The sequence below is a fragment of the Heteronotia binoei genome, chromosome 2 (assembly GCF_032191835.1).
Source record: "Heteronotia binoei isolate CCM8104 ecotype False Entrance Well chromosome 2, APGP_CSIRO_Hbin_v1, whole genome shotgun sequence".
Lineage (NCBI taxonomy): Eukaryota > Metazoa > Chordata > Lepidosauria > Squamata > Gekkonidae > Heteronotia > Heteronotia binoei.
The window spans coordinates 76,459,692-76,485,207 of NC_083224.1; the positions used below are offsets into that span (position 1 = coordinate 76,459,692).

General features: G+C 46.2%; 1 protein-coding gene across 1 annotated transcript in view; it reads right to left on the reverse strand.

The window, feature by feature from the left end:
- Positions 1-25,516, reverse strand: part of TMCC2 (transmembrane and coiled-coil domain family 2) — a 150,993-nt gene that overhangs the window by 93,597 nt on the left and 31,880 nt on the right. The window contains exon 3 of the mRNA XM_060231324.1: positions 16,981-17,490. Coding sequence (XP_060087307.1) covers positions 16,981-17,490 — 510 coding nt within the window. The remainder of the gene's footprint in view (positions 1-16,980; positions 17,491-25,516) is intronic.

Consider the following 25,516-nt stretch of genomic DNA (forward strand, 5'->3'; position numbering starts at 1 on the left):
CCCTGCCTTTCTCTACAATGTTTCCAGCTCACATCATTCTTCTCTGTTTTATCCTCACAACAATTCTGTGAGGTAGCTTAGGCTGAGAAAGTATGACTGACCCAAGATCATTCAGTGATCACCATTGCAGAGTGGAGATTTGAACCTGAGTCTCCCAGATCCTAGTCTGAAACTCTGCTCATGACACCACACTTTCTTTAGAGGGGCAGCTGTTGTTGAACAGTAGCAAGCAGCTGGACTTGGGTGATGTGCAAATCATGTGGTAACAAATTGTATTATAGCTGCTGCTGGGTTTGGCCCAACTGAGTGCTCTCTCAAAGGTTGAAAGGCCATGTTCCCTCCCACTTCCTTTTACTGACAGAAACCAAGGCTTGAAGGCTGGCAGCAGTGCATGGTTGCTTAGCAATGGCCACTGTGGGTATTCATTTCTTTAAGCTACAGGTGCTGCTTCTCACATTTGGAATAGGCATGCCTATTCAAAATCATAGAATCATACAGCTGGAAGGGATCTCTAGAATCGCCTAGTACAACTCCCTGCACAATGCAGGAAATTCAAAAATACCAACCCCATGTTATTCAGATGTAATGTTAGCCCTATGTTAGTCCCATGTTCTTCAGAAGAAAGCCCCATGTTATTTAGTGGAGCTTTCTTGAAGCAAAGTGGTTTTAGGATTGCAGTCTAAATTAGGCATCAATCTTAGGAAGGAGGCAACAGGAAAACTTTATTTTTTTGCTTAAGGTTTCATCCATGCTGGCTATACAGAGTAACTCATACCTTTCTATAGTCATGATAGTAGTTCCAGTTCAATCTGATAGTTTGATAACAACATAAACGTTACAAGGACTAGGAGGCAAGGGAACTCCCCTCACAACATTGTTAGCTATTATCCTGTTTCTGAATTACAGCTTTTCCCTTTAGTTCCATACAAATTAATGGCTTGAATACATTAAGTGGACCAGAGCGCAAACATCCACTGGTTTACTCAACTACACTCCTAAGAAAAACTACTGAGAAGACACTGCTGTCACACTCCACTACATAACAAGGCTCTGATCCCAAGTGGAATGCCTGGCAGCTGTGATGATGATAATGACGACAATGCCATCATCATGTTGTTGTGTGTATCTTTATTTCCTTTTTTGTGCCTGGCAAGCAGCTTTTCATCAGGAAAACAATCAGCTAAAACTTCCGCTCTTGCTTATCCCTGTCAAACAAGCAAGCAACTGCCCCTGATGCCTTTCCAAGTTGAGATTCGTTTTGTCAGAGGCCTGAAGTCTCACTCTCCCCCTTCACAGGGAGAAACAGCTGCTGGTTTTCTGAGATACAAAGCAAGAGAGGATAGAGAATCAAGACTTCTAGGTTCTATTTCTGACACTGGGATGGATATGTTGCTTGGCAGACAGAAGCAGGAGAAAAGGAATCAGGATGCCTCTGGGATGTTATTTGGAGAAAGCTGTCTTCAAAGCAGGGGAACATGGGATCCAGAATTCAACAGTAAAAGTACAGACAGGGCAAATCAGAGCCTAAGGCCGAGGTCAGACGCACATAGACTGATGAGATGGGCATGGATGAAAGCCAGATGCATGTCGGATTTTATGCAGTTGTCCAAACATCAGCATCTGGCAATGGTCATTGGCTCGTTCGTGTCCCAAACTGCCACAACTGAGATGCGGACTTTTTTGATAGTACATTAAATCCGGAATAAGAATGCTTCCGACAACTCCCGCGCGTACTTTCTGTTTGAACGCTCCATTGTAGCCGACTCGTCACAAGCGCACATCCGCTTCTCTGTGAGAGCCCACTCCAAATGATATCATTGTACCAGCAATTGTTGGCTCAGCCTTCCAACCTTCTGAAGTTGGTAAAATATGCACCTAGCTTGCTGGGAGGGAAAGTATAGATGACTGGGGAAGGCAATGGCAAACCACCCCATAAAAGGTCTGCCAAGAAAACTTTGTGAAAGCAGCATCACCCCAGAGTCAAAAACGACTGGTGCTTGCACAAGGGACCTTTCCTAAATGGGGGGGGGGGGGGCGAGGCAGATCACCCACCTTTGCCGTCTCCCCACCAGGCAGAGACAGCAAAGAGAGTTGCCGTGCTCCTCCCCCATTTAAACACCACGTCGGGGTGTTTAAATGGAGGGGGGAGGAAGATCACCCACCTTTGCTGTCTCCCCGCCAGGCAGAGAGACAGCAAAGAGAGTTGACGTGCTCCCCCCCCCCCATTTAAACACCATGGCAGGCTGTTTAAATGGGGGGGGAGGAAGATCCTCCACCTTTGCTGTCTCCCCGCCAGGCGGAGAGACAGCAAAGAGATTGCTGTGCTCCCCCGCCATTTAAACACCACGTCGGGGCGGAGAGACAGCAAAGAGAGTTGCTGTACTCCTCCCCCTTTTAATCACCACGGCGGGGTGTTTAAATGGGGGGGAGGAAGATCCCCCACCTTTGTTGTCTCTCCACCGTCAGGCGGAGAGACAACAAAGAGATTGCCGTGCTCCCCCCCCCCATTTAAACACCACATCGGAGTGTTTAAATGTTGGGGGGAGGAAGATCACCCACCTTTGCTGTCTCCCCGCCAAGCAGAGAGACAGCAAAGAGAACTCCTGGGCTTCCCCTTCCTTTCTGGGTGTTTAAATGGGGGGGGGGGGGCAGATCGCCCACCTTTTCTGGCACCTTTTAAAAAAAAAGCCAAGCACAATATCCCATGTACTGCGCTTGCGCGAGTGTGGAATGCCATCTCAAAAAATGAGATCCGGTTGAGACCTCTGATCAACAAGCTACGGAACCAATGCTGCTTAGAAAGACAGGTTGCTTACCTGTAACTGTGGATCTTCGAGTGGTCATCTGTGCATTCACACTCATGGGGATAGTGCGCCTGCGCCGATCCCCGAATCGGTATCTGAAAAAGCCCGGGATTTTTCCGCGCTCGGCGCCAATGAGCATGCGCAAGCGACCCACTGCGCATGCCCACCAGCGCCCGCGCGGCAATCCCGCCAGTTCCTCCCTGACCGCTGAAAGCCCCTTTACTGAAGAGAGACCGTCAGCAGCGGGGAAGGAGGGCGGGTAGTGTGAATGCACAGATGACCACTCGAAGATCCACAGTTACAGGTAAGCAACCTGTCTATCTTCTTCGTGGTCTCTGTGCCTCACACTCATGGGAGATTAGCAAGCAAAGCATACCTGGAGGCGGGAAGACGGTCAGCCTGAAGAAACAGCTTGCAACACCGCAGCTCCCAACCGAGTCCTCTGCTGAGCATGCACGTCCAGCGCGTAGTGCTTCATGAAGGCATGCGGAGAAGACCAGGTAGCCGCCTTGCAGACATCGGAAAGGGACACACCCTTCAGGAATGCCACCGACGTGGCCATCGCCCTTGTGGAGTGTCCACGAACAGGTCCAGGTAGAGGCTTCTTAGCCAACAAATAACAAAGTCTGATCGTCTCAGTGAGCCATTTGGACAGTCTCTGAGAAGAAATTTTGGACCCTAACTTTGGGGCAGAGTAGGAAACAAAAAGTTGATTGTCCTTACGAAAACCCCGTGAACGGTTTAGATAAAACAGGAGGGCACGCTTAACATCTAACGCGTGCAGTCTGCGTTCCTCATCCGAGGAAGGGCTAGGGTAAAAGGTGGGCAACCAAACCTCTAAGTTAAGGTGAAACTGGGAAACCACTTTCGGGAGAAAAGTAATGTCTGGGGCCAGAGAGACCCCAGCCTCTCTAAAGGCAAGGTATGGGTAGTCACACCGCATCGCTGTGAGCTCCCCTGCACGACGTGCCGAAGTGATGGCAACTAAAAATGCAGTCTTCCAAGACAAAAGTTGCAGGGAACATGTCGCCATAGGCTCAAAGGGGCGACGAGTCAACTTGTCCAGGACCAAAGTCAAATCCCACAGCTGTGGAGGGGATCTAGACGGGGGATGAAGGCGGAACAATCCCTTCATAAATCTCTTGGACTGCGGGTGAGCAAAGACAGAGTAACCCTCAACTGAATCATGAAAAGCAGAAATAGCTGCTAAATAGACCTTAATGGATGAGAATACCAGCCCCTCATCCACCAAGGACAAAAGAAACTCAAAAACTGTGGGCAGCCCAACAGTGTCAGGTGACATTGGAGAGTCAACCACAAAGTCACTGAACTTTTTCCACTTCCTCTCGTAAGAGGCACGGGTGGAAGGTTTCCTGCTACTCTGGAGCACTTGCTGAACCCTGGTGGAGAAGTCTAGTGGTCGATGAACCACGCTGTCAGCTTCAGGTGCGGCACGTTGTGATGGAGCACGTGCCCTCCCTGGGCCGACAACAGGTCCGGTTCTGCCGGGAACTGGTAAAAGGTCCCCCTCGACTGCTGGAGCAGAATCGAGAACCAGCCCTGACGGGGCCACCACGGGGTCACCAGAATGCAACGTGGCTTCTCCTGCACTAACTTGTGGACCACCCTCGTTAGCAAAGGTAAGGGCTGGAACATGTACAGGAACCAGCCCTCCCACCGAAGTAGAAGTCCGTCTCCCAAGGAAGCCGGATCCGCACCTCCCCTGGCACAGAACAATGGGCACTTCTTGTTCTGCGCTGTGGCGAAAGCATCCAGCTGTGGGTAGCCCCAGAGTTGGAACACCGGCTCTAGGAACCTCCATTGCAGTTCCCATTCGTGTGGGGAGGCTCCACCCCTGCTGAGAGAGTCCGCCTGTATGTTGAGGACCCCCGGCAGATGTGTAGCTTTTACAAAAATGTCCCACTGGAGACACTCCTCCCAGAGATCCATCGCCAGCGAGCATAGCCTGCGAGACACTGTCCCCCCCTGTCTGTTTATATAGCACAGGGCAGTGGTATTGTCCGTAAGCAATGCCACAGTCTGTCCCACCAGCAGTGGACGGAACGATCGAAGGGCAAAGTGAACTGCTAGCAGTTCTAGGTAGTTTATATGGCACCGGCTCAGTTTCGGTGGCCACTTGCCTCCCACACACAGCTCCTCCAGGTGGGCTCCCCACCCCCACATGGAGGCATCGGTAGCGATGGTTACTGTAGGGGTCGGCAGATGAAAAGGGGCCCCTTGACGGATGTTGCTCTCTGTTCCCCACCATTGCAGGGAGCGGAGAGTCCCGGATGGAATGGTGAACCTCTTTCGAGGTGAGTCTCTGAGAGGCCGAAAGTGGCGCAAGAACCAAATCTGTAGGCCTCTCATGTGCAGTCTTGCGAAACGTAGCACGCTTGTCGTCGCGGCCATCAACCCCAGCATCTGCTGGAGCTGCTGAGCCGTGCCCCACCGCCGCCTTTGAAGTAGCTGCACCAGATTGATGATGTCCTTCGCTCTCTGCGAAGGGAGGAATGCTCGATGTTGTTGAGTGTCCAACAGAGCCCCTATGAATTGAACTGTCTTTGAGGGAGTGAGATGGGATTTCTCCAGGTTGACTTGCAGCCCCAGGGTGCCAAGAAGACGCAGAGTGGTAGCGATGTGGGTTGTTAGACTCTCCCTCGACTTCGCCACAAGAAGCCAGTCGTCGATGTATGGGAAGACAACGACTCCCTGCAGACGAAGATGGGCAGCCACCACACTCATCAGCTTCGTGAACACCCGAGGAGCAGTAGACAGTCCAAACGGCAGGGCCCTGAATTGGAAGTGACGAGCACCCACTGCAAACCGTAGGAAACGCCTGAACGCGGGATGGATGCTGACATGAAAATAAGCATCCTTGAGGTCCAGGGTCGCCATCCAGTCTCCCTGATTGATGAGGGGCAGGATTGTTTGCAGCGTAGCCATTCTGAACTTCTGGTACAGAATAAATTTGTTCAGACTCCGAAGGTCCATGATAGGCCTTAGGCCCCCGTCCCTTTTGGGAACCAGAAAGTACCGGGAGTAGAAGCCTCCCGTCCTGGCCTCCGGTGGAACTACCTCTATGGCTTGTTTCTGTAGGAGGTTGTTCACCTCCGCCAGCAGAGGTGGGGAAGGGGGAGTGGTGACTACCACGGACTGGTTTGGGGTCTGAACAAACTCTATTTTGTAGCCCTCTTCTATGATGGACAGAGCCCACCTGTCTGTGGAGATCAACTCCCAGGCAGGCAGGAAAGGGCGTAGGCGGATGGATGAATTCCCAACGGGGACGACGACGCGTGCTTGGAAGAAGTCAAACCCCCTGCTTCTGGGAGCGAACCCCCTTCGACTTGCTGGGCGGTTGTGATCCATAACGGTTCCTGCCGTTACCCGAGTAGGGTGATCGCTCGGACTGGGCAGGGCGAGGACGCCATTGCTCAGGAGAGAACTTCTGATAAGGCTTCTTGGTCCAGGGTTTGGACCATTGCTTGGATTTGGAAGCCTTAGGAGCAGATTGGACACCCAAGTTCTTAGAGGTTTTGACACTCTTGTCGAACTCTTGCAGCGCCGAGTCAGTTGTGGTGCTGAAGAGCCCGTCACCCTCAAACGGCAGATCTTCGATGAAGGTCTTAGTGTCCTGGTGGAGCGTGGTAGACCTGAGCCAGGAGTGCCGTCGGATACAGACTGCAGACGTAATCTGTTTGGCCGAGGCTTCAACCATATGTTTTGCTGCGGCCAGTTGTTGTCTGGCCACAGCGAGACCTTCTTTTTGTAGCCTGGTTGCAGCAGCCCTCTTTTCCTCAGTTAACGAGGAAAGGAAGGGGGAAAGTTGTTCCCACACGGCATACTGATATCTAGCCATGCAGGCGGCATAGTTAGACACCTTTATGCCGAGTGCCCCCGCGGAGTAGACCTTGCGGCCCATTCCATCAATCTTCCTCCCTTCTTTGTCCGGTGGGGAGGAGTGGACCTTCCTTGCCTTCGAAGAGGAGGAGACGACCACCGAGTTCGGGCGCGGATGGGTGAACAAGAACTCAGCCCCAGTCTCTTGGACCCTATACATATGGTCCAGCCGTTTCGATGAGACTGGCGTCGAGGAGGGTCGCGCCCAAGGCTCTTTGACCACCTGGAGGATCACCTTGGTCACTGGCAGGGCAACCGCAGTGGATGTGTTCCTTTGCATTATATCGAACACATTGTCGTCCACTACTGGCTCCGGTTGCGTCACAGGCAGCTTGAGGGTGGCGGCAATCCGCTTCACAAGGTCCCCATAGGACTTCAGATCCTCCGACGGCGAGATCGGGAGATCCTCGGCCGTCTGGGAACCCGGTGAAGGCTCCAATCCCTGAACTTCACTCTCCGACTCCGACGACGAGGAGTCCTTGTGTGTGGAGTGCTCCGAGAGCATCGGGGTCGATTCTCGCGGTGGAAGGATCGGTGGTCTTCGATCCACATCTACCGGAACCAACTGTCGATCCGGGGGAACCGACGCCGACGCAGAGGCCTTCCGAGACCGATGGGATACCCTCGACACCGATGAAAATTGGGATGCTTGCTCCCAATCGTGGTAGTCGTCCGGGTACCAACGACAGGTCTCGTACCGGGAGTAGGGAGGCTGCCACCTGCGTTGCTCCCACGGTGGTATCGGGAAGCGTTGAGGAGGATAGAATGTGTCTCGCCTGACTCGGGGCTTGAATGGTGGGTCGATCACCGGTGCCGATGCATCAACCTCCGAGGTCGATTCGCTTTCGGAGCGACGACGGGAGCCCGAAGATGAAGACCGTTGGGTTAAGTCGATTTCCGGCTCTTGTTCCGACGCCGACAGGCGCTGCTGGTCAGCTGGGCTACGGCGCGGAGGCGTCCGAGGTTTTTTCGGAGGTTTTGTTGACGCCGATGTCGACGCACCGCCCGATGGGGAAGGAGTGCGGGGTCGCTTTCGCTTCTCCTTCGACTTCGCCTTTTTCGGAGGTCGGGTCCCCAAGTCCTCCTGGCGCTTTTTAGCGGGCGTATCCACCGCGCCCTCAAGGGAACGTTTCGTGGAGCCACGCTCTTCCGGCGAGTCCAAAGTCCGTATCGGAGCCGCATCGGCCGATGCGAGCTCCAGGGCCGGGGTTTCGGACGACTTCGGTGCCGATACCTCCATCGGTCGATGGGGTGTAAGCGCCGATTCGATCAGTGCCGCAGACAATCGAGCCGCCCGGTTCTTCCTCGTCTGCTTCGAAAAGCGGAGACAATGCGGACACGAGTCTACTCGGTGGGCCTCTCCCAGGCACAGTAGACACAGGGAATGACCGTCTGGAGGGGCGATCTTCTTCCCACACGCACGACAGCGTTTGAAAAACCCCCAGCGACTTTCCATAGAAAGTAGCCGCAAAAAAACTCCCCAGAACAATCTGAGAGAGAAAAAGAGGAGTGGGGGAAAAGCGCGGGCGAAGCGCCCCGAAGGGCCGTCAGGCGGGCGAACACAAAACGCTTTTTTTTTTTTTTTCTAACTAACTAACTAACAACTATGAACTACAACTAACTACTAAACAACAACGGTAAACGGGCTAGAACGAGAAGAAAAGGCGAAGCCAAAAAACTTCTCACCGACCGGGGAAACGGAAAGGTAAACCTCTCAGCGCAGCGGTCAGAAAGGAACTGGCGGGATTGCCGCGCGGGCGCTGGTGGGCATGCGCAGTGGGTCGCTTGCGCATGCTCATTGGCGCCGAGCGCGGAAAAATCCCGGGCTTTTTCAGATACCGATTCGGGGATCGGCGCAGGCGCACTATCCCCATGAGTGTGAGGCACAGAGACCACGAAGAAGATCTGAAGGATAGAGGGATGTCTGATCAGGAAATTCGTTGTAAAAAAGCTGCGGGGTATAATAGCGACGGGTTAGGGATGGATTTAATGGTGAGTGTGACCGCGGCCATAAACTGCTTTTTTCAAGTTCTGCTAGAAAACCAGAGATTCAAGTAAGGAAATGCTGAAAGACTTGCTCATCAATCAGAGCATGCTCCAACCACTTTTTACGCTTTGTATAGTACTCTCAGAAGCCACAATCAAGCAATAATATAGCCAGATGTTCCACACCCACATTCAGATTAGCCCATCATCACATATGAAGCTATGACAGTTGTCACAATGAAATACTGATGCAGTTCTGGAGGCAGAATACAGTGGCTAAATAGAGAAGATGACTGCTTGCTGCATGGAAGCTACACAGCTTACTGGCCAATGACAGAATTTGGTAGTGGTGAGGATGCATCTAGTAAAAATCAAACCACATGGCATGAACTGTGTTCTTGTGATCTAACACCTTGGGCAGGCTGAAAGATTCAGCCCACCATCATTATGCAAACTATCCTTATGAATATCATAATTAAGCTTCAGTGGCTTGAGTGAGCCAATGCTGTCTCCCAAGGCTCCTACTTATTTATCTGTTTGCAAAAAGACAGCTCCCTTGGCACCTACCAAACATATTCCTCTTTTTTGATTGCATGCATATATGACTGTGGCCGTGCCTCTTTTCTCAGGTACATCACAGCACAACTATTTTCATTTCTGACAATCAAACGTACCCTGCCCACCTATTCAGAACAGCCAATTACTCCAGCACAACCCAACACACATAGACACAGGTTTAAAAAAACCCTGTCCATTAAATATGAAGACCTAGTACAAAAAAGATGACATGCAGTGCATTGTAAGCAATACAAGTAACGCTAATGAGCATCTGAAATGGAATCATAGCCTTAGAAAGCTGAAGCCCCTTGTGACAGACTCAGGAATTTAGTCTGGAGTGTGAAGACTGGGCTTAGGCTGGTCAGTTGTGGAGTTAAGCAATTGGACAAGGAGCTGAGAACAGCCAGTGGGACTGAGTTCCTTGTGGAGACAGAGCTGGGCTGAGTTTCTGTCTGAGAGAGAGTTTGAAGTCAGAAGGGGGCAAAACCAGGCACCTTCTGTGAGAAGAAACTCTCTGTGGGAGATCTGCCAGCACATCTAGGCAGACTCCTTGTACAAACTGAGATCACACATACACTCAGAAGGGAGGACTGGATTCTGGTGGCCAGCAGGGTTTCCCAAGATACAGATCAGAAAACTAGCTATGGCTGAGACACACCAGGAGTGAGGGGCTGGTATTAGCTCTCAGAGGTGTGAGTCCTGTGTGTGTTGATGTCTGTGAGGGAGAATTAATCTGACACCACTCAGGAGTTCCCTGTGTGAGTGGAAAAGAGTGACTGACAGTTCGTTATTTTTATTATTTCAATAGCCAGAGCATAGGGCTATATCATCTGAACTGCAAAGCATTTTTAGTGCCCAGCAGGCACTGCCTGCCTATCATAGAGTTCTGTAGAATTCTAAAGCCTACCTGTTTGGTATTTTAAAAATCTTCTGCCAGAGTTATATATTTGATTTTACCTCAGTCTGATAAACCTCTAGTAAATAGTAATTGATTATTTTGTCACCCATCTGCTTGCCAACTGATTCGTTGTTATTGATCAGCTCTAATCAATATTATTTTATCCCTCTCCTTTGCCTTTTGTTATCCAATAAATATTTATTTGGTTTTTGAATTTAAAACCGTCTGGTTCCTATTTGTTTTTAGAGTTCTGACAGGATTTCTCTGTGTGTGCCTGAGGGACACACCATGGCAAAGCACTCTAACTTCACCAGTGGTTCTAGCACCAGCCATTTGCTTAGCTGGCTGAATACTGCAATCTAGACCTGGGACCTAGCAAGTGATGGCAGCAGATTTCAGAACTGGGAGGAAGAGTTAGGAAATAAGCTCTCCAGATATCCCAGAGTCAAGCCCAAGTCTCCTAAGACCCTGAAGCCCAGGTCATAAGGGGCTCATTGCCAACCCCAGAACCAGCCACCACCGTCACTTGCCTTTCCCATTGAAACTTTACCTAAAGCAGCAGTGGAAGCCAGAGCAGAAGGATGATATCAGGCTTCCAATATGTCTGAGAAGAGTTGAAGAAGCATCCCAAGCAATAAGATGCAGGGCCCATTTTCTGAGGGCCCTTGTGCCCAGGACATTGTTAACATCTTCATTAGAACTGAGCCTCTTCAGCGTTTAAGGGGACTTGGGCTTGGGCTATAATACAGGCTATCTTACAATTGTTTAGGAAAACAGTTACCTTTACCACACTGAATTCAAGGGTGCAGACACTTGACCAGAATTAATCCTAGCAGCTCTTCAGTAAGTAAGAATTCTGCATCCAGGAATGCACTTCTCCTGGTGCAGGGGAAATGCTTCAGTGGTCTAGCAAGCAATATCCAAGTTCTTCTAAGAGAAGCAGCTGTGTCCTTGACCTCCATTTCCATTGTTGCTGGAGTTACTAATTTTTTTAAAAAAAGTCTTTCTCACAGGGTAACATGCAAGAAAACGCCAAGACTTCAGTACAGAGGGGCATGATCTTGCTGACCCTCAGGGAACCATGCAATTTATTTTCTCATAGCAGTAAAGTCTTAAGCAGCTGTGAAAGCCCTTACTCAGGATTTGCAAAGCTCCTCTTAAACGCCTCCAATCCCCTCCTTTAGCATATTCATAGGCACAGCCACCACCTTCATTTCACCCAGAAATGTGCCCAGGCATCCTCCAGGCACACACAAAAAAAGTCTGCTTGATAAAGACTGGCTGCTTATCAAGCATTAAAATTCAGCTCATATCTTGGAGAAATTGCTATTCTATCTCACTCAGTCTTTGCAAAGGCACTCTGGATAGCTTGGCTTTATGAGTGGGTCCTTCCAGGTTTATTTATTTGAGAGTCCTCACTGATTCTGTGGCAGGATCTCAGCTATGAAACCTGAGCATCAACTACATCTTGTCTGAACTAACACTTCTCAGTAAGGATCATATGCTGCTCTCTCCAGTAATGCAATTCTTGGAGACAGAGATAGAACAAAATGCATAGACACTCCTAATTTCCTTTTCTAAACCTGCTTAAGGGAATATCAAATTCAGAGTATTCTGACTGTCTCCGGAAATGTGCATGTAATTTCTTATCCACTAAAATTTACACTAGAAAAATATGATGCAATTTGATGCAATTTGATCTGGGAGTTGCATGTTCATAGAATCACAAAATCATAGAACTGGAAGAAGCCTTACATGCCATCTAGTCCAGCCCTCTGCCCAATGAGGGATCACAGCATCCCTGACCAGTGTTTGTCCAGCCGCTGCTTAAAGACTGACAGTAAGGGGGAGCTCACCACCTCCACAGTTGAACAACTCTTACTGTCAAAAAGTTTTTCCTAATATCCAGTCAGTGCTTTCTTGCCCTTAATTTAAACCCAACAGGAACAGCTTCTTGCCTTCCTCCAAGTGACAGACCTTCATATACTTAAAGAGATCAATTATGTCCCCCCTCAACCTCCTCTTCTCCAGACTGAACATTCCCAAGTCCCTTAGCCTTTCCATATATGGCTTGGTCTCCAGGAAGTCTCCTTTCCTCCATTAAGTTCACTATGAGATGGCATCATTACAAACTCCAAGACCAATCAGATTTCACTATGCATTGTCCTCACTAAGCAAACAAAGTCAGCTGGGAGTAAAGGCAATGCTTCCTGATCAGGCAAATGGGCCATCCCAGGCAGCTGGGAATCACATAGTGAACTGGATGATATCAGAAGAAAACCCTGAAGGGGGCAGCAAAAAGATAATTAGGATAGTGAGGTCAGCACCTTCTGTCTTTTAAGTGTCATTCCTTGTCTCCAGATTGCTACTCTTAGTGCAATTTCCTGCTTTTTCTCAGAAGTTCCACACTCATTCTTATCCTCTCTCTCAGCTACAGATGTAGTTAGGAATCTATTTCTGTCTCTCGTCTTTCCTACCACGTATGATAGTTCCTAAATAAACCTTTGTCTGTTCTTTAATCAGGTTGCACATCATTGCTGTGTTAATTACTCTCTCAACTGTTATAGGCCCTGATCTGCCACTGCTTGAAGACTGCCAGTGAGGGGGAGAACTGTACATCAACAAATGAGAATCCCGGACATGGATGCATGGATGCAGACTGGCAGGAGATACTACAGACAGAAAGTGAACCAGTGGACACTTATTTTCCATGGTGGTGGAGCAGTCAGCTGGAGCAGCAGGAAACAAGAAACTGTAGCTGTGTCCTCAACTGAAGCTGAGAATGTATCCACAGCAGAAGCATACAGACAACTGAAATAGATACTGCAACTAATGCAAGATTTTGGGATAGAGGAACTCAAAACAGTACTACTCTTTGAAGACAATCAAGGGTGCATAAAGCTTGCACAAATGGAGAAGAGCTCAATAACTAAACAAATGGATATGAAACATCACTTAGTAAGGAATAGGCAAGAAGAAGGGCTTGTTGAGTTGGAATAGTGTACTACAGATTAAATGATTGCAGATGCACTCACCAAGCCACTTTCTCAAGAAAAATTTGAACTTGACGTATGAAGATGAATCATATGGAATTTGCACACTAGACCTTGAAAAGGAATGATGGAAAAGACAATGTCTGGTGTTAAAAAAGGGATTAGTGAGGTCAGCATACGGTTGCCAGGTCCTACCCAGCCTCCAGTGAGTCTTTCCTGGGATCTTCTGCTGTATGTGCTTTATGCGTGCGGTGTGATGGCATCACTCATAAGTTTATTCTGGAGGCGACTGTGACATGAATCATTCTGGCCAGGTCTGGTTGGGACAGTCAGAGGGCCAGCTGATGGGCCAGGTGTAGACAAAAAATATCATCAAAAAGCACCTCCTATGTTTCAGCTCAGCCCTACTTTTATTTCTGGGTAAAAGGATTTTGTTCCCACTAATGTAGTTGAAACAAATCATTATTATTTTTAAAAATGACCAAATTTCAGATCCCATTAAATACATGTGCATGTGCAACTGTATATATAGTTTATAGTTTCTTGAAATAAGTCTGTAGCTTTTCTGTTACTTTACACCAGAGTACTGAGACATCAGAATGGTGCTCTAAATGCAGCCCAGCTTATGAAGCTAGCCAGAAAACCTTTTTTAAAAAATATAAATCCGCTGAAGCTATCACAAATACGTGAACACAAACCGTTTTCTGGTATCATAGTTCTAAGAACATGGCCTTTTCACATTCACAAAGATTTCAAAAAACATATGGGAACATGGGATAGAGTTCTGTAAGTTAATTAACTAGGTCATTGAACAATTCTATGGCAAAACAAGCAGATAACAAATAGCAAGTACGAAACAATGCAAAGCACATGATACTGCCTTTACAGCCAAGAAGATTCACCTTCATGGATTAAATGGATGCCCACTGCCTGGTATTAATACTATTGCCACAATGTGCAGTGAGAGAGTGCAGTATACAATACACAAAAAACTTCCTGAGCAACATATTACCCAGAAGGAATTTAAGCCTAGTTCTAACTGCCATGGTAAAGCTATGACTGGTGGGCTGTACAATGCTATTTAATGTATGGGACGGGGGCTCATGTGCCTAACTGTTCATACAAAAAATTCCCCCCACAAGATGAGCCTATTTTTTGTGTGCAAGGAATATTTTTCTTGTGGAAGCACTCACTCATGTGTTTCCTTCATCAGCAACAGGATGAGATAAAGGTTTATCATCAAATAAAAGATGAAAACATCTTTTTTTAAGGCAGGGTTTTTTTGTTTTTCTAAATGCAGATTTTGGAGGAAGGCTTTTGTTTTTTTTTAGAAGAACAGCATGGGGGAATTAACCCTTTTTACTCATGCCTTTGAAAAAGCTACCCTATAATGCTTTGTACTGTTAAAGAAAAAAATGCAGGTAAACCAGTTTCCCCCAGTGAGAATAAAAACTGCCAAGGGAGTTTTCAGTAGAAAGTGCCAAATTATAATAATAATACTTTTTATTTATATCCCGCCCTCCCCGCCGAAGCAGGCTCAGGGCGGCTCACAACACATAATGGACTCTCACATTATCAAATGGACTCTCTACTTCCATGTGGTTCTTCTCTCTGAAACAGCAGCTGCATATGTGTGTCAAAAAAGAGATTTTTTTTAAAAATGATTAAGAAGGAAAAATTCAGTTTGAACCACAGCAACTTGAATCTGAGGTACAGCAATCAAGTTAGGATGAGAAAGAACTCACATTTGTCCTCCTCATAAGAACTTAAAAGAAGCCATTTTGGATCAGGCCAATGGCCCATCCAGTCCAACACTCTGTCACACAGTGGCCAAAGCCCAGGTGCTACCAGGAGGTCTGCTACCAGTGGGGCCAGAACTCCAGAAGTCCTCTCATTGTTGCCCCCCAAGCACCAAGTATATAGATAATCACTGTGTTCCATCTATATATTTTTTAAAAAGTAAAGGTAGTCCCTGTGCAAACATCAGTCGTTTCCAACTCTGGGGTGACGTCCTATCATGACATTTTCACGGCAGATTTTTTTACGGGGTGGTTTGCCATTGCCTTCCCCAGTCATCTACACTTTCTCCCAGCAAGCTGGGTACTCATTTTACCGACCTCGAAAGTATGGAAGGCTTAATCAACCTTGAGCCAGCTACCTGAACCCAGTTTCCATCTATAATTTACCACTAATAGCCACTGATGGACTTCTGCTCCATACATTTATCCAGTCCCCTCTTGAAGCTGTCTATGCTTGTAGCCAGCTTCCTGCAGCAGTAAATTCCATGTGTTAATTACTCTTTGGGTGAAGAAAGTACTTCCTTTTATCTGTTCTAAGCCTATTGCTCATTAATTTCATTGAGTGCCCAAGAGTTCTTTTATTGGGAGAATGAGAGAAAAGTCTTTCTTTACCTTCTCTGTCCCACACATAATTTTGTAAACTTCTATCATGTCACCCCTTAGTCGTCATTTCTCCAAACTAAAAACTCTAATCTCTTTAACCTTTCTTCATAGCTTTCTTCATAGATTCGTGTCTTTGATAATTTTAAGGCAAGACTTAAGCTTAACTGAGGAAAATATAAACATGAAACGTGATGAAGTACACTACAGCCATACAGCTGTATGGAAGGGACCAATACACAGGAAGACCATACAGGGTGTATTAACAGAGCTGTTTCCATAAAGTATCCCATACTGGACTACTACATATTCTAAACAGAATTCTGAATATATTCTGCATTCAGGAACCCATTGCAATCTGCAAAAATGCATAGCTCTGATTGGTCAGAGGCCTCCTCCCTCACCCCAGCCAGAGGCAGGGAAAGGCAGGAAAGGCAATCGCAGATTGCCTTTCCCCATTGCTTTCTATGTAAGCAATAGCTTTACCAAATATTTCAGAATAATACCATAATTATTTGGAAATCAGGTATTTGGAAATACAAAATAGGCTCAGGTGCCTATACGGAATACCTATTTCCGCATATTTACTGAAAAGGATTCTATTCGGTACATATTCGATAAACCCTTTACCGAACTGACAGCTCTAGAACCCAACAACCCCTACAACATCTTTTTAAAGGGAATAATAGATATTTCACCAATCTATTAAGATTGATTTATCATATCTGTAGATATTTTGAAGACAGTTCTAGGTCATTATTTAGGAAGATCACTTTTCAGAACTTTTGGTCAATGATGGCTGGCTGAGCCATGACCAGGGTTGTCAACTCCAGGCTGCGATCACACACACACACATACAAATAATAATACATTTTCAATCCACTTTCCAACTGGATTTTACCATGTGAACTAGCAAAATTCAGCTGCAAAGTGCATTGAAACAGGACTGAGTGCATTATTTAGTGTGTGTGATTGCAGCCCCAGTTTAGGAAATTCCTGCAGATTCGGAGGGTTTGGGAAGAGGAGGGGCCTCAGCAGAGCACAATGCCTTAGAGACCACCCTCCAAAGAGGCCATTTTCTCAATGTAAATGGATCCCTGTAGTCTGGAGATCAGTTGTAATTCTGGAAGATCTCCAAACCCTACCTGTAGGTTGGCAACTCCACATGACCTCATAATAGAAATTCCACCTGAGAAGAAGCTGCTTCTGTCTTCAGCAAGAAGGTGCTTCTTAAAGATACTAATTATAATAAAATCAATCAGTAAAGATTCAGCCATGCAATCTTGCCTAGTTTTCCTTGCATCTCTATACAAAGACTGATGATGGAGCTCCTTATCAAAGATGAGGATAATAATGATATAGAATTTTGTGATGCAAAGTGGTTTCCCTGGTGCAGGAAGCTTCATATTTCCAGACTTTAACTGAGCTCTGTTCAGTCTTACCTTATCAGTGAGACATTCTGACTCTTCTGCAAGGAGGTAAACAGTCCCTCCCTCAGCCATAAGGAGAGCAGTGTCTGTGGTAGATGAAGATCTTGGTCGCCCTTGGTGTTGATGAAGTATTGCTGTGAGGCTGCTGTCCTGGGGAGCCTTGCGGACAAGATGAGGGCTGCCTTTCTGGGGTTCCAGGGAGCTACTCTTGGCTCGGCGACTGCCGCTGTGCAAGCTGGTCCCCCTCTTGATGGAAGGACGAGAGCGGATCTGCTGTAATACCCTGTTGAAGGCAGTGGGTCGGGCTGGGAGATCATGGAGAGACATGGCATAGGAGACTCGGTGCATCTCAGGAGAGCGTTCTTTCTCATCAGGAGAGTCATGATCAGACATGACATGGTGCTGCTGCTGTGATGACTCCTGGGAGTTCTGGTGCTCCCGTTCTCGGGACCGTCTGCGGCTATGGAAAAGATGCTTGAGGCCATGGCCAAACATAGATCCCTCAGACAGCTGTTGTATCTTCTGTGTGGAGAAAACAGACAAAAATATGGGAAACAGCTGTTATAGACTGGACTGCATATGGTTTATCTAAAATAACACAGATAGGGGAAAGTAGCTCATAATAATGTCATAATACTACAGCCAAATTTTGTTGCTGCCAGCTGGTGTAGTAGCTTTTTAGAATCATGGTCCCATTCACAGACTACAATCTGGGGCACAGAATGTTCTATGTAAAGACCATGAACCAAAGGGAGCTGACAGTTCTTACTGCAAGTGATGCCCTTTCTGCAGAAATACCTACCATTCATCAGCATTACTCTGTTAATTTACTATAGCACTGCTTGTCCTTCCAAGAGGCACTAATAGGCTAGCATGTCAATTCTGGGAGTGAAAAATTTCATTTCATTTTCTTCATCTTTCATATTTGTTTTTAGACTTGTTTGTTTTTAGTACATTCTTCTTTGTTCCCCTTGGAGGAGATTACAAGAAGGGAATAGGAGAAGAGAGATGAATAAATCTTTACTTTGATGCCTTTCCCCTTCTTTTCACTGTCCTGATGAATCAATTTCATCTGACTTCTTTTGAGGGTGGGATAAGGATATTCATTTGTTTGGGAATGAATGGACATCCCTGCTTGCCAGTGGTAGAATTAGCATCAGAGTTACTATGGAAAGATAGTAAAGGGTTAAGATGAAGCTTTTTATGTCCACAAGGCTGAATTTATTATTTATTTACCTCCTTTATACCCCATCTTTCTCCACAATGGGGGCCCAAAGTGGCTTGCATCATTCTCTCCCTCTGCATTTAATACTCACAACTACCCTATGAAGTAGCTTAAGCTGAGGAATGTGTGACTGGTCCAAGGTCACTCAACATATTTCCATGGCAGAAGGGGATTCAAATCTTGGTGTCCTAGACCCTGGTACACCACACTGGCGCTAAACTATAGTATCGCAGGAACAATTGTGGGAATGCAGTCTGTCACCAGTTGAGATACATTTCTTGTGAGGCAGCAAGGATGTTCAAGTATAAGGGTTATTTGTTCTTCCTATGCATTATTCATTCTGTATGTAATTTAAATGCTATGGCTGGACATCTCAAAGGAGATTGCTGCAACTGACAGGATCAATGTCCTTCATTGTAACTAATATGGCAGCTATACCATGGTTTGTTTCTAGTCAGTTTTTGCTAATAATTGCTCTCAATTTGCAACAGCATTTCTCAAAACAAGTACCATCTTCCTAATCTTTTAAATATACTTAAAAAGGAAACACTCTCTTTCAATTGAACCTGGCAACTATAAATAGCCACACAAATATTCATTCCCGCCACTCTGCCTCTTTTACCCTCTGAACCCTGAATCCCTCTTTTTAACCAGTTTCATGCAGGCACAAGCAGAAGAGTCTTTCGCCAAAACCAGGCAGTGAAAAAAGTCTTGAGAAATGCAGTGTGCTGTGCTGCTTCTGCCAAACCACAATGTGAGCTAAGGTTACCGATGCTGAAGGAAAACCTACCCAGGATGCAGCTTATACAACAGGCTAGGGGAAATGTAACCAAATCCCGTGCATAAGTAAAGAAGCAAGCCAGGGCTTACTTCACAGAATACATTGTTTAAAATGGTTTAGTGGGAAAGTAGGAGATTTCCCTTCCTTCAGAGCCTTTAGGGGCTTTAGAGATTTAAAGCCTTAGTTATGGCCTAATGGGGTAGGCTATAACTTTCATAACCCAAATTCTTTAGGACTGCCAGAACTAGAGTCCAAATGCTAGCTGGATGGAATGGTCATCACCCAAACACCTAGAATTTTATGCTGGCCCCTGGGAAGGATAAATGTTTTCCAGCTCTCCTTACAGCCTAAACAAATGTTCTTCATGGAAGATTCACCAAGCAGCTCTTGCTTCATCCTCAACACATGGTAAAGTCACAAGAACAGTTCAAGCTGATGACTGGCCAAGTAACATCACCACAGGGTGATTTAGAAATGGGGCAAGGGGGAGGAGTAACAATTTGAAGGTTCTGGCAAAGTGAAATCAGGTCTCACAGTCTCCTCCTTTAGGAAATTAGCATTGAGACAGAGATAGAAAGTTGATCTTGACATATCCATCAGAAAACTCACTCTGTAGTGGCTGTATCATATCAGTTATCATATCAAATTGTCACCAATCCACAAGAATGAATTTTCTTCCAAACCATCTCCCATCTAAGCAAAGCAGTGTAAATCACTTGTTTGTGGTACATTTGAAAAAAATATATGTATATGGATTTTTGAGAGACAGGAATATTGAGGATCCAGCTTTGGGTTAGATGTTATTTCAGCCTTCATTCTCAGAATCCCCTGTTTGCATTCTACAATATGGTGTGCACCCAGGTTACAGCTGTTCATTGATTTGTTATAAATATGGGGAAAGACTAGCTAAATAAGAAAACTGGATCAGAAGTAAATGTTTTTAATCAAGGATCATCTACTGCAAGATTAAAGACCATTCCAATTGAAAACATTAAAATCAGAACAATTTGGAAACTCCAACTGGTCCAAAATACTGCAGCTCAACTATTCATGGGAGCCAGATAAAGCAAGCATAATACTCCTATTCTGCAATCCTCCAATGGTTGCCCATTTGTTAACTGAGCTCAATTTAAAGTATGGGCTATCACATACAAAGCCCTTCTTATTTATAGGACAACCCATCTCTCTATGTGCTGCCAGGACAACTCCACTTATGTCAGCAGGGGCTCCTGCAGGTGCTAGCCTGGAAATGGGCAAAATCCACAACTGTCTGTACACATTCTTTCTCCACTGTGGCCCCCAGGAACAGCCTGCCCAAAGAGGTCAGGAAAGCTCCCACTCTTCTGACTTTCCACAAACTATGCAAAACTGAACTGTTCAAGAGGACTTTTCTGCACAGTTAATAAGGCTGCACAGTACAAAATGTGTTCACAGACTTATTTGTATAAATGATTGTTTACAGCATATTGTAAGTAGGATCCTATTATGTAATTTCTGTAGCACTTAATGTGTCATGTGAATACTTATGCTATACTTCTGTTCTTTTTGGAGGTACTAGTCTTCTAATATCCTAATGCATTATTTTATTTATTTATACTTTCAATTTATGGGATCACCCAATCCCTGAGTTCACAGAGTTCTCTGGGCAATGAACAATGATAAAGTAAGAAACAGCATTCATAACAGTATTAAAATTATAGTATAAATTAAGCTTTAAAATACTGGTTACATTTATAAAACAATCTCCAGATGGCGCATAAAATTATCCTGAAGCAGTTCCGGACTGTGTTGCCTCGCGGGCAGGGGAAGGAGGAGATGGTGGAAAAGTTGGAAAAGAGAAAGGGTGGTGGGGTGCCAGACGAAACCAGTTGTTGTCCTCACCCAAAAGCCTGGTGGAACATCTCTGCCTTGCAAGCTCTGCAGAATTGCATTAAGTCCCGCAGGGCCCTTGTGTCATGTGGCAGAAAGTTCCATCAGGTCTCAGCCCTGGCTCTGGTTGAGGACAGTCAGATGCCTTTAAGGCCAGGCAGGCCCGGCACTAGGGTTCTTGCACCCCAGGCTGAACCCCGCACCCCCACCCCAAGTGCTTTGTGCATGTACTCCGATAACATCACCCCCTGACTTCGCCAAGACTTCCCAACCCTCCGGAAGCCTTGGCAAAGTCAGGAAAGCAGCAGGTGCACTCAAAGCTGGACTCTGAGCACGTTCGCTGCCACGCCCAATTTCGCCAATGCTTCTCAAGCCTCGGGAAGCCTCAGCAAAGTCAGAAAGGTAGCGTGCATGCTCAGAGCCAGGCTCTGAGCGTGCTCGCTGCCACACCCCTCCCCAACTTCACTGAGGCTTCCCAAGCCTCGGCAAAGCCAGGAAGGCAGCAAGCACAAGGAGAGGGGATGCCTCGTGCTGCCCATTGGCCAGATGACGCCCTAGCAGCCGCCTACTCCCACACACCGGCCCTGGGGCCAGAGACCATTAGCAGATTGTTTTCAGCAGAGTGTAATGCTCTTTGCGGGACATATCAGAGGGGACATACCATAACAGTAACAAAGGAGGCAGTCCAGAAGATACTGAGATTATTTACCAAATATCCCGTTTTGCTGATTGTACTGACTCACTATGTGTAATCTGCCTTGAGTCCATGTGAGAAAGGCAGATTATAAATAACACCAATAAATACATAATATGCACAAGAAAGAATTTTGCTAATTTTATAAAATATATGATAGGCATTTGGATCAGATCATTTGAGAAACTACGAAGAAATTCTACACATTCAGTTTTTCCAAAGTGGACAAGTTTCTTGGAGATACATTTCTTCATGTATTGTTTCTTTTCTGTAGAAAGATAAGAACTGTATAGCAGTTTCATTAATTGATAAATCATATTGAGCCTGATTATATGATGTTCTTAATGCCAAGCAATGCTGAGCTCTTCTGAAAATCTGCCACTGGTGACACAACAGGACCTATTGTTTGCAGAGCATTTAGGAAAATCTGGCCTAAGCAGCCCATCGACAAGAATTCTGCATTAGCAGTCTGTTCTAATTAGTTCCAATTAATTTAATGAATCTGCACCGGAGATCAGTTTAAAAGAACAAACTTAAATGTTCCACTGCTAGTACAAAAATAGTCATCCTGACTGGACTTCCAGTGCTTCCATGCAGAATCAAATATCAGGTATGCCCCATAAAGGCATAAATCTTCTCATAACTAGGCCAAGGTCAAACAGGCAAACATAGTTCAACAAACTAAGAATTCAGTCTAGGTAAACAGGGTGAAAACAATCATAGGAACAGAAAAGAAGGGCAAGTTCCAAGGTAGGGCTGCCAGCCTCCAGGTGGGGCCTGGAGATCTCCCGCTTTTACAACTGACCTCCAGCTGGCAGAGGTCAGCTCTCCTGGAGAAAATAGCTACTTTGAAGGCTGGACTCTATGGCACTGTACCATGCTGAGGCCCCTACCCTTCCCAAATCCCACCCTTTCCTGGATCCACTCCCAAAGTCTCCAGGTATTTTGCAACACAGACCTGGCAACCCTATACCAAAGGGTCAGAAACCCTTTGGGGAGGGACGGTGGCTCAGTGGTAGAGCATCTGCTTGGGAAGCAGAAGGTCCCAGGTTCAATCCCTGGCATCTCCAAAAAAGGGTTCAAGCAAATAGGTGTGAAAAACCTCAGCTTGAGACCCTGGAGAGCCGCTGCCAGTCTGAGTAGACAAGACTGACTTTGATGGACCAAAGGTCTGTTTCAGTATAAGGCAGCTTCATATGTTCAAACTATGGCAGAAAGCAGGAGATGGAACAGACAGAGACTGACATACACAGCAGAGAGTCAGGAAGAAAGGTACAGGATGTGTACTGTTATTCAGACAGGGAAAACTATGGAAGTGCAAAAGTGAAGTGGGACAAATCATGCAACATAACGCAAAGTAAAGCTGTTTGTAGCAGCTTTAACTCAATAGGCATACATATTATAATTGTGAGCAGAAAGCTAAAAAAAACCCCCATCTCTAGCAAAAATACAGATTCAAGGTTCCTTGCTGCCCCAGAACTTAACACTAAAGATTCAGTGCAGCAGAAGCTATTGGTCAACATACCTCCACCAGTGTACATAAATGTTGCACATGGGTATTGGGACACCCTACTGTTGCTCAATAGCATCCAAAGGCTACTTTACAACAGCCTGGAGTAACAGTAACAAAGGAGTATCCTCATAGGAGAGCCAGTTTGGTGTAGTGGTTAAGTGTGTGGACTCTTATCTGGGAGAACTAGGTTTGATTCCCCATTCCTCCTCTTGCATCTGCTGGAATGGCCTTGAGTCAGCCATAGCTACCACAGGAGTTGTCCTTGAAAGGGCAGCTGCTGTGAGAGTCCTCTCAGCCCCACCCACCTCACAGGGTGTCTGTTGTGGGGGGAGAAGATATAGGAGATTGTAAGCCACTCTGAGTCTCTGATTCAGAGAGAAGGGTGGGGTATAAATCTGTAGTCATCTTCTTCTTCTAGACAGGCAAGAGCAGGCTGTTTCTGCTTTGCTTACAAGGCATATGATCCTACTTTAGCTTTACCACATAGTCCTAAGGGTATCTATAAATTTGGACTGCAAGAATTTATCCCCATGAGAAGACTCAGGATATCCTGAGTGCTGCAGTTTACTCTTAACTGGGCCATCTTTTGAGAGTAAAGGGGTCTCAAAGTTCTACACTACGATTTTGAACTCTCACATCAGACATAATGGAAAATAAGAGTTCATGATGATTAGTCACATTCAGTAAACAGTGACACGGACTATCTTGCTACAGCACATAGGTTTGCCAGGTCCCTCCAGACTATCATCGAGGGATGGGATGGGGTTGCCAGATCCAGGTTCAGAAACTCTGGGAGGTTGGGGGGGTAAAGCCTGGGGAGGAAAGAGACCCCAGTAGGATACAGTGCCATGGAGTCTACCATCCAAAGCATCCATGATCTCTGTAGTCTGGAGATCAGCTGTAATTCCAGGAGATCCCCAGGCCCCACCTGGAGGCTGACACCCCTAACTGTACATAAAACATGGATCAATAAATATTTACAGAATGTTGGTCAAGGTGTTGATCTTCTATTAAAATAGTTTTTTTTCCCTCAAACGTTTTGAGCTCAGGCCACCTTTGAAACCTACTCTCGACCTCCCAGCTCAGCATCAACAACCTATTCTACAGGTGAGTATTCAGAGTTCTTTATACACAATGTGTACATGCAGCCTGCTTCTGTGTACAAGGAACTGAGTGTTGAGACATTCATCCAAATTAATCCTCTGAAGCAGAATAGAACATCTCTGCCAGTCACCACCAAAACCCAAAAGGGAAACATAATTAAAACAAAACAGAAACTATTCCTACTTTGGAATGATTGGGCGAGGTGTCACAGGTCAGAACTCAAGACTCTTTCCCCTCACACCCAATCACAGATATAAAGGCCTGGAGCCACCTCAGAAGGCAGCCACTCTGCACAGAGAACAGGACGAGGAGTTTCAAAAGTTGAGGTACTTCCAGCCTTTGTTCACAGCAAGGTCCTTCCAAGTTCTTGGAACTATCACCAATCCAAGTAATTGTCCCCATGCACCAAATACCAAAAGTCGCCTTTTGGCTGGCTGGCTGCCTGCTTAAGGTTGACCACTTCACATCTAACAGAGCCTTTTCAATAGTGGCTCCGACTCTGTAGAACAGGGTATCTGAGAAGGTGAGGAGAGCACCGTTCTTAGATATCTTTTTTTTTTAGGACATGCTGAAAGGCTCTGTTATTTGCTGGAGACTTTAATGGGTTTAGCTGCATATACTGGGGGGGGATGGTAACTGGTCTGAATTGTATTATGCAGGGTTTTAATTTAGAATTGTAAGTTGCCTTGAGTCACAAGGGAAAGGTGGGGTATAAATATTAGGGCAGACAGATAGTTGACACTTCATATTCCACCAAGCTCAGGGACAACAGGGAGCATTCTGGAGTTGCCAGAAAGCATGCTTCTGGAAACAAACATGGTCCCTTTAACCTACTGTTTTCTCGGGAAGCAAAGCCTGAAGACACAAATACCTTTAGCAGGACTATTTGACCCTTCAATCAGCTTCTGGCCTTTGGTAGAACAGAACTGGAAGCCCTCTCCTTGTCTGTAGCCAGTCCAAGTGAGCTTTCTGTGGTCCTCCTGAGTACCTCCAGAGCATCTTTCCATAGTGGACAGCACTTTGGAACAGAGCATAGAGATGCAATTGCTTCCACATTTTTAAAAAAGGATCAGTGAGAGTCATTGTATCTTGACTACTGATGAAATAGGTCCCACCTGCCTCAGAGTTCTGCCCATTTGTGCTCCATCAGTAGGCTCTATGCCCCTTCCAACTGAGAGTCTGCTCCACAGTTTGAGAAACACTGCATTAAAATGTCAGTGTAGGGACATAAACATGCATTCCTCTGGTGGTAACTGTCAAATTTACCTCAGGTTCATAAAGCCTCACATCAGCATCCTAGGGTTTAACTGAAAGTAAAGAACACTTACTCTGCAGCAGTTATTTTGCATGAACTAGCCTCAA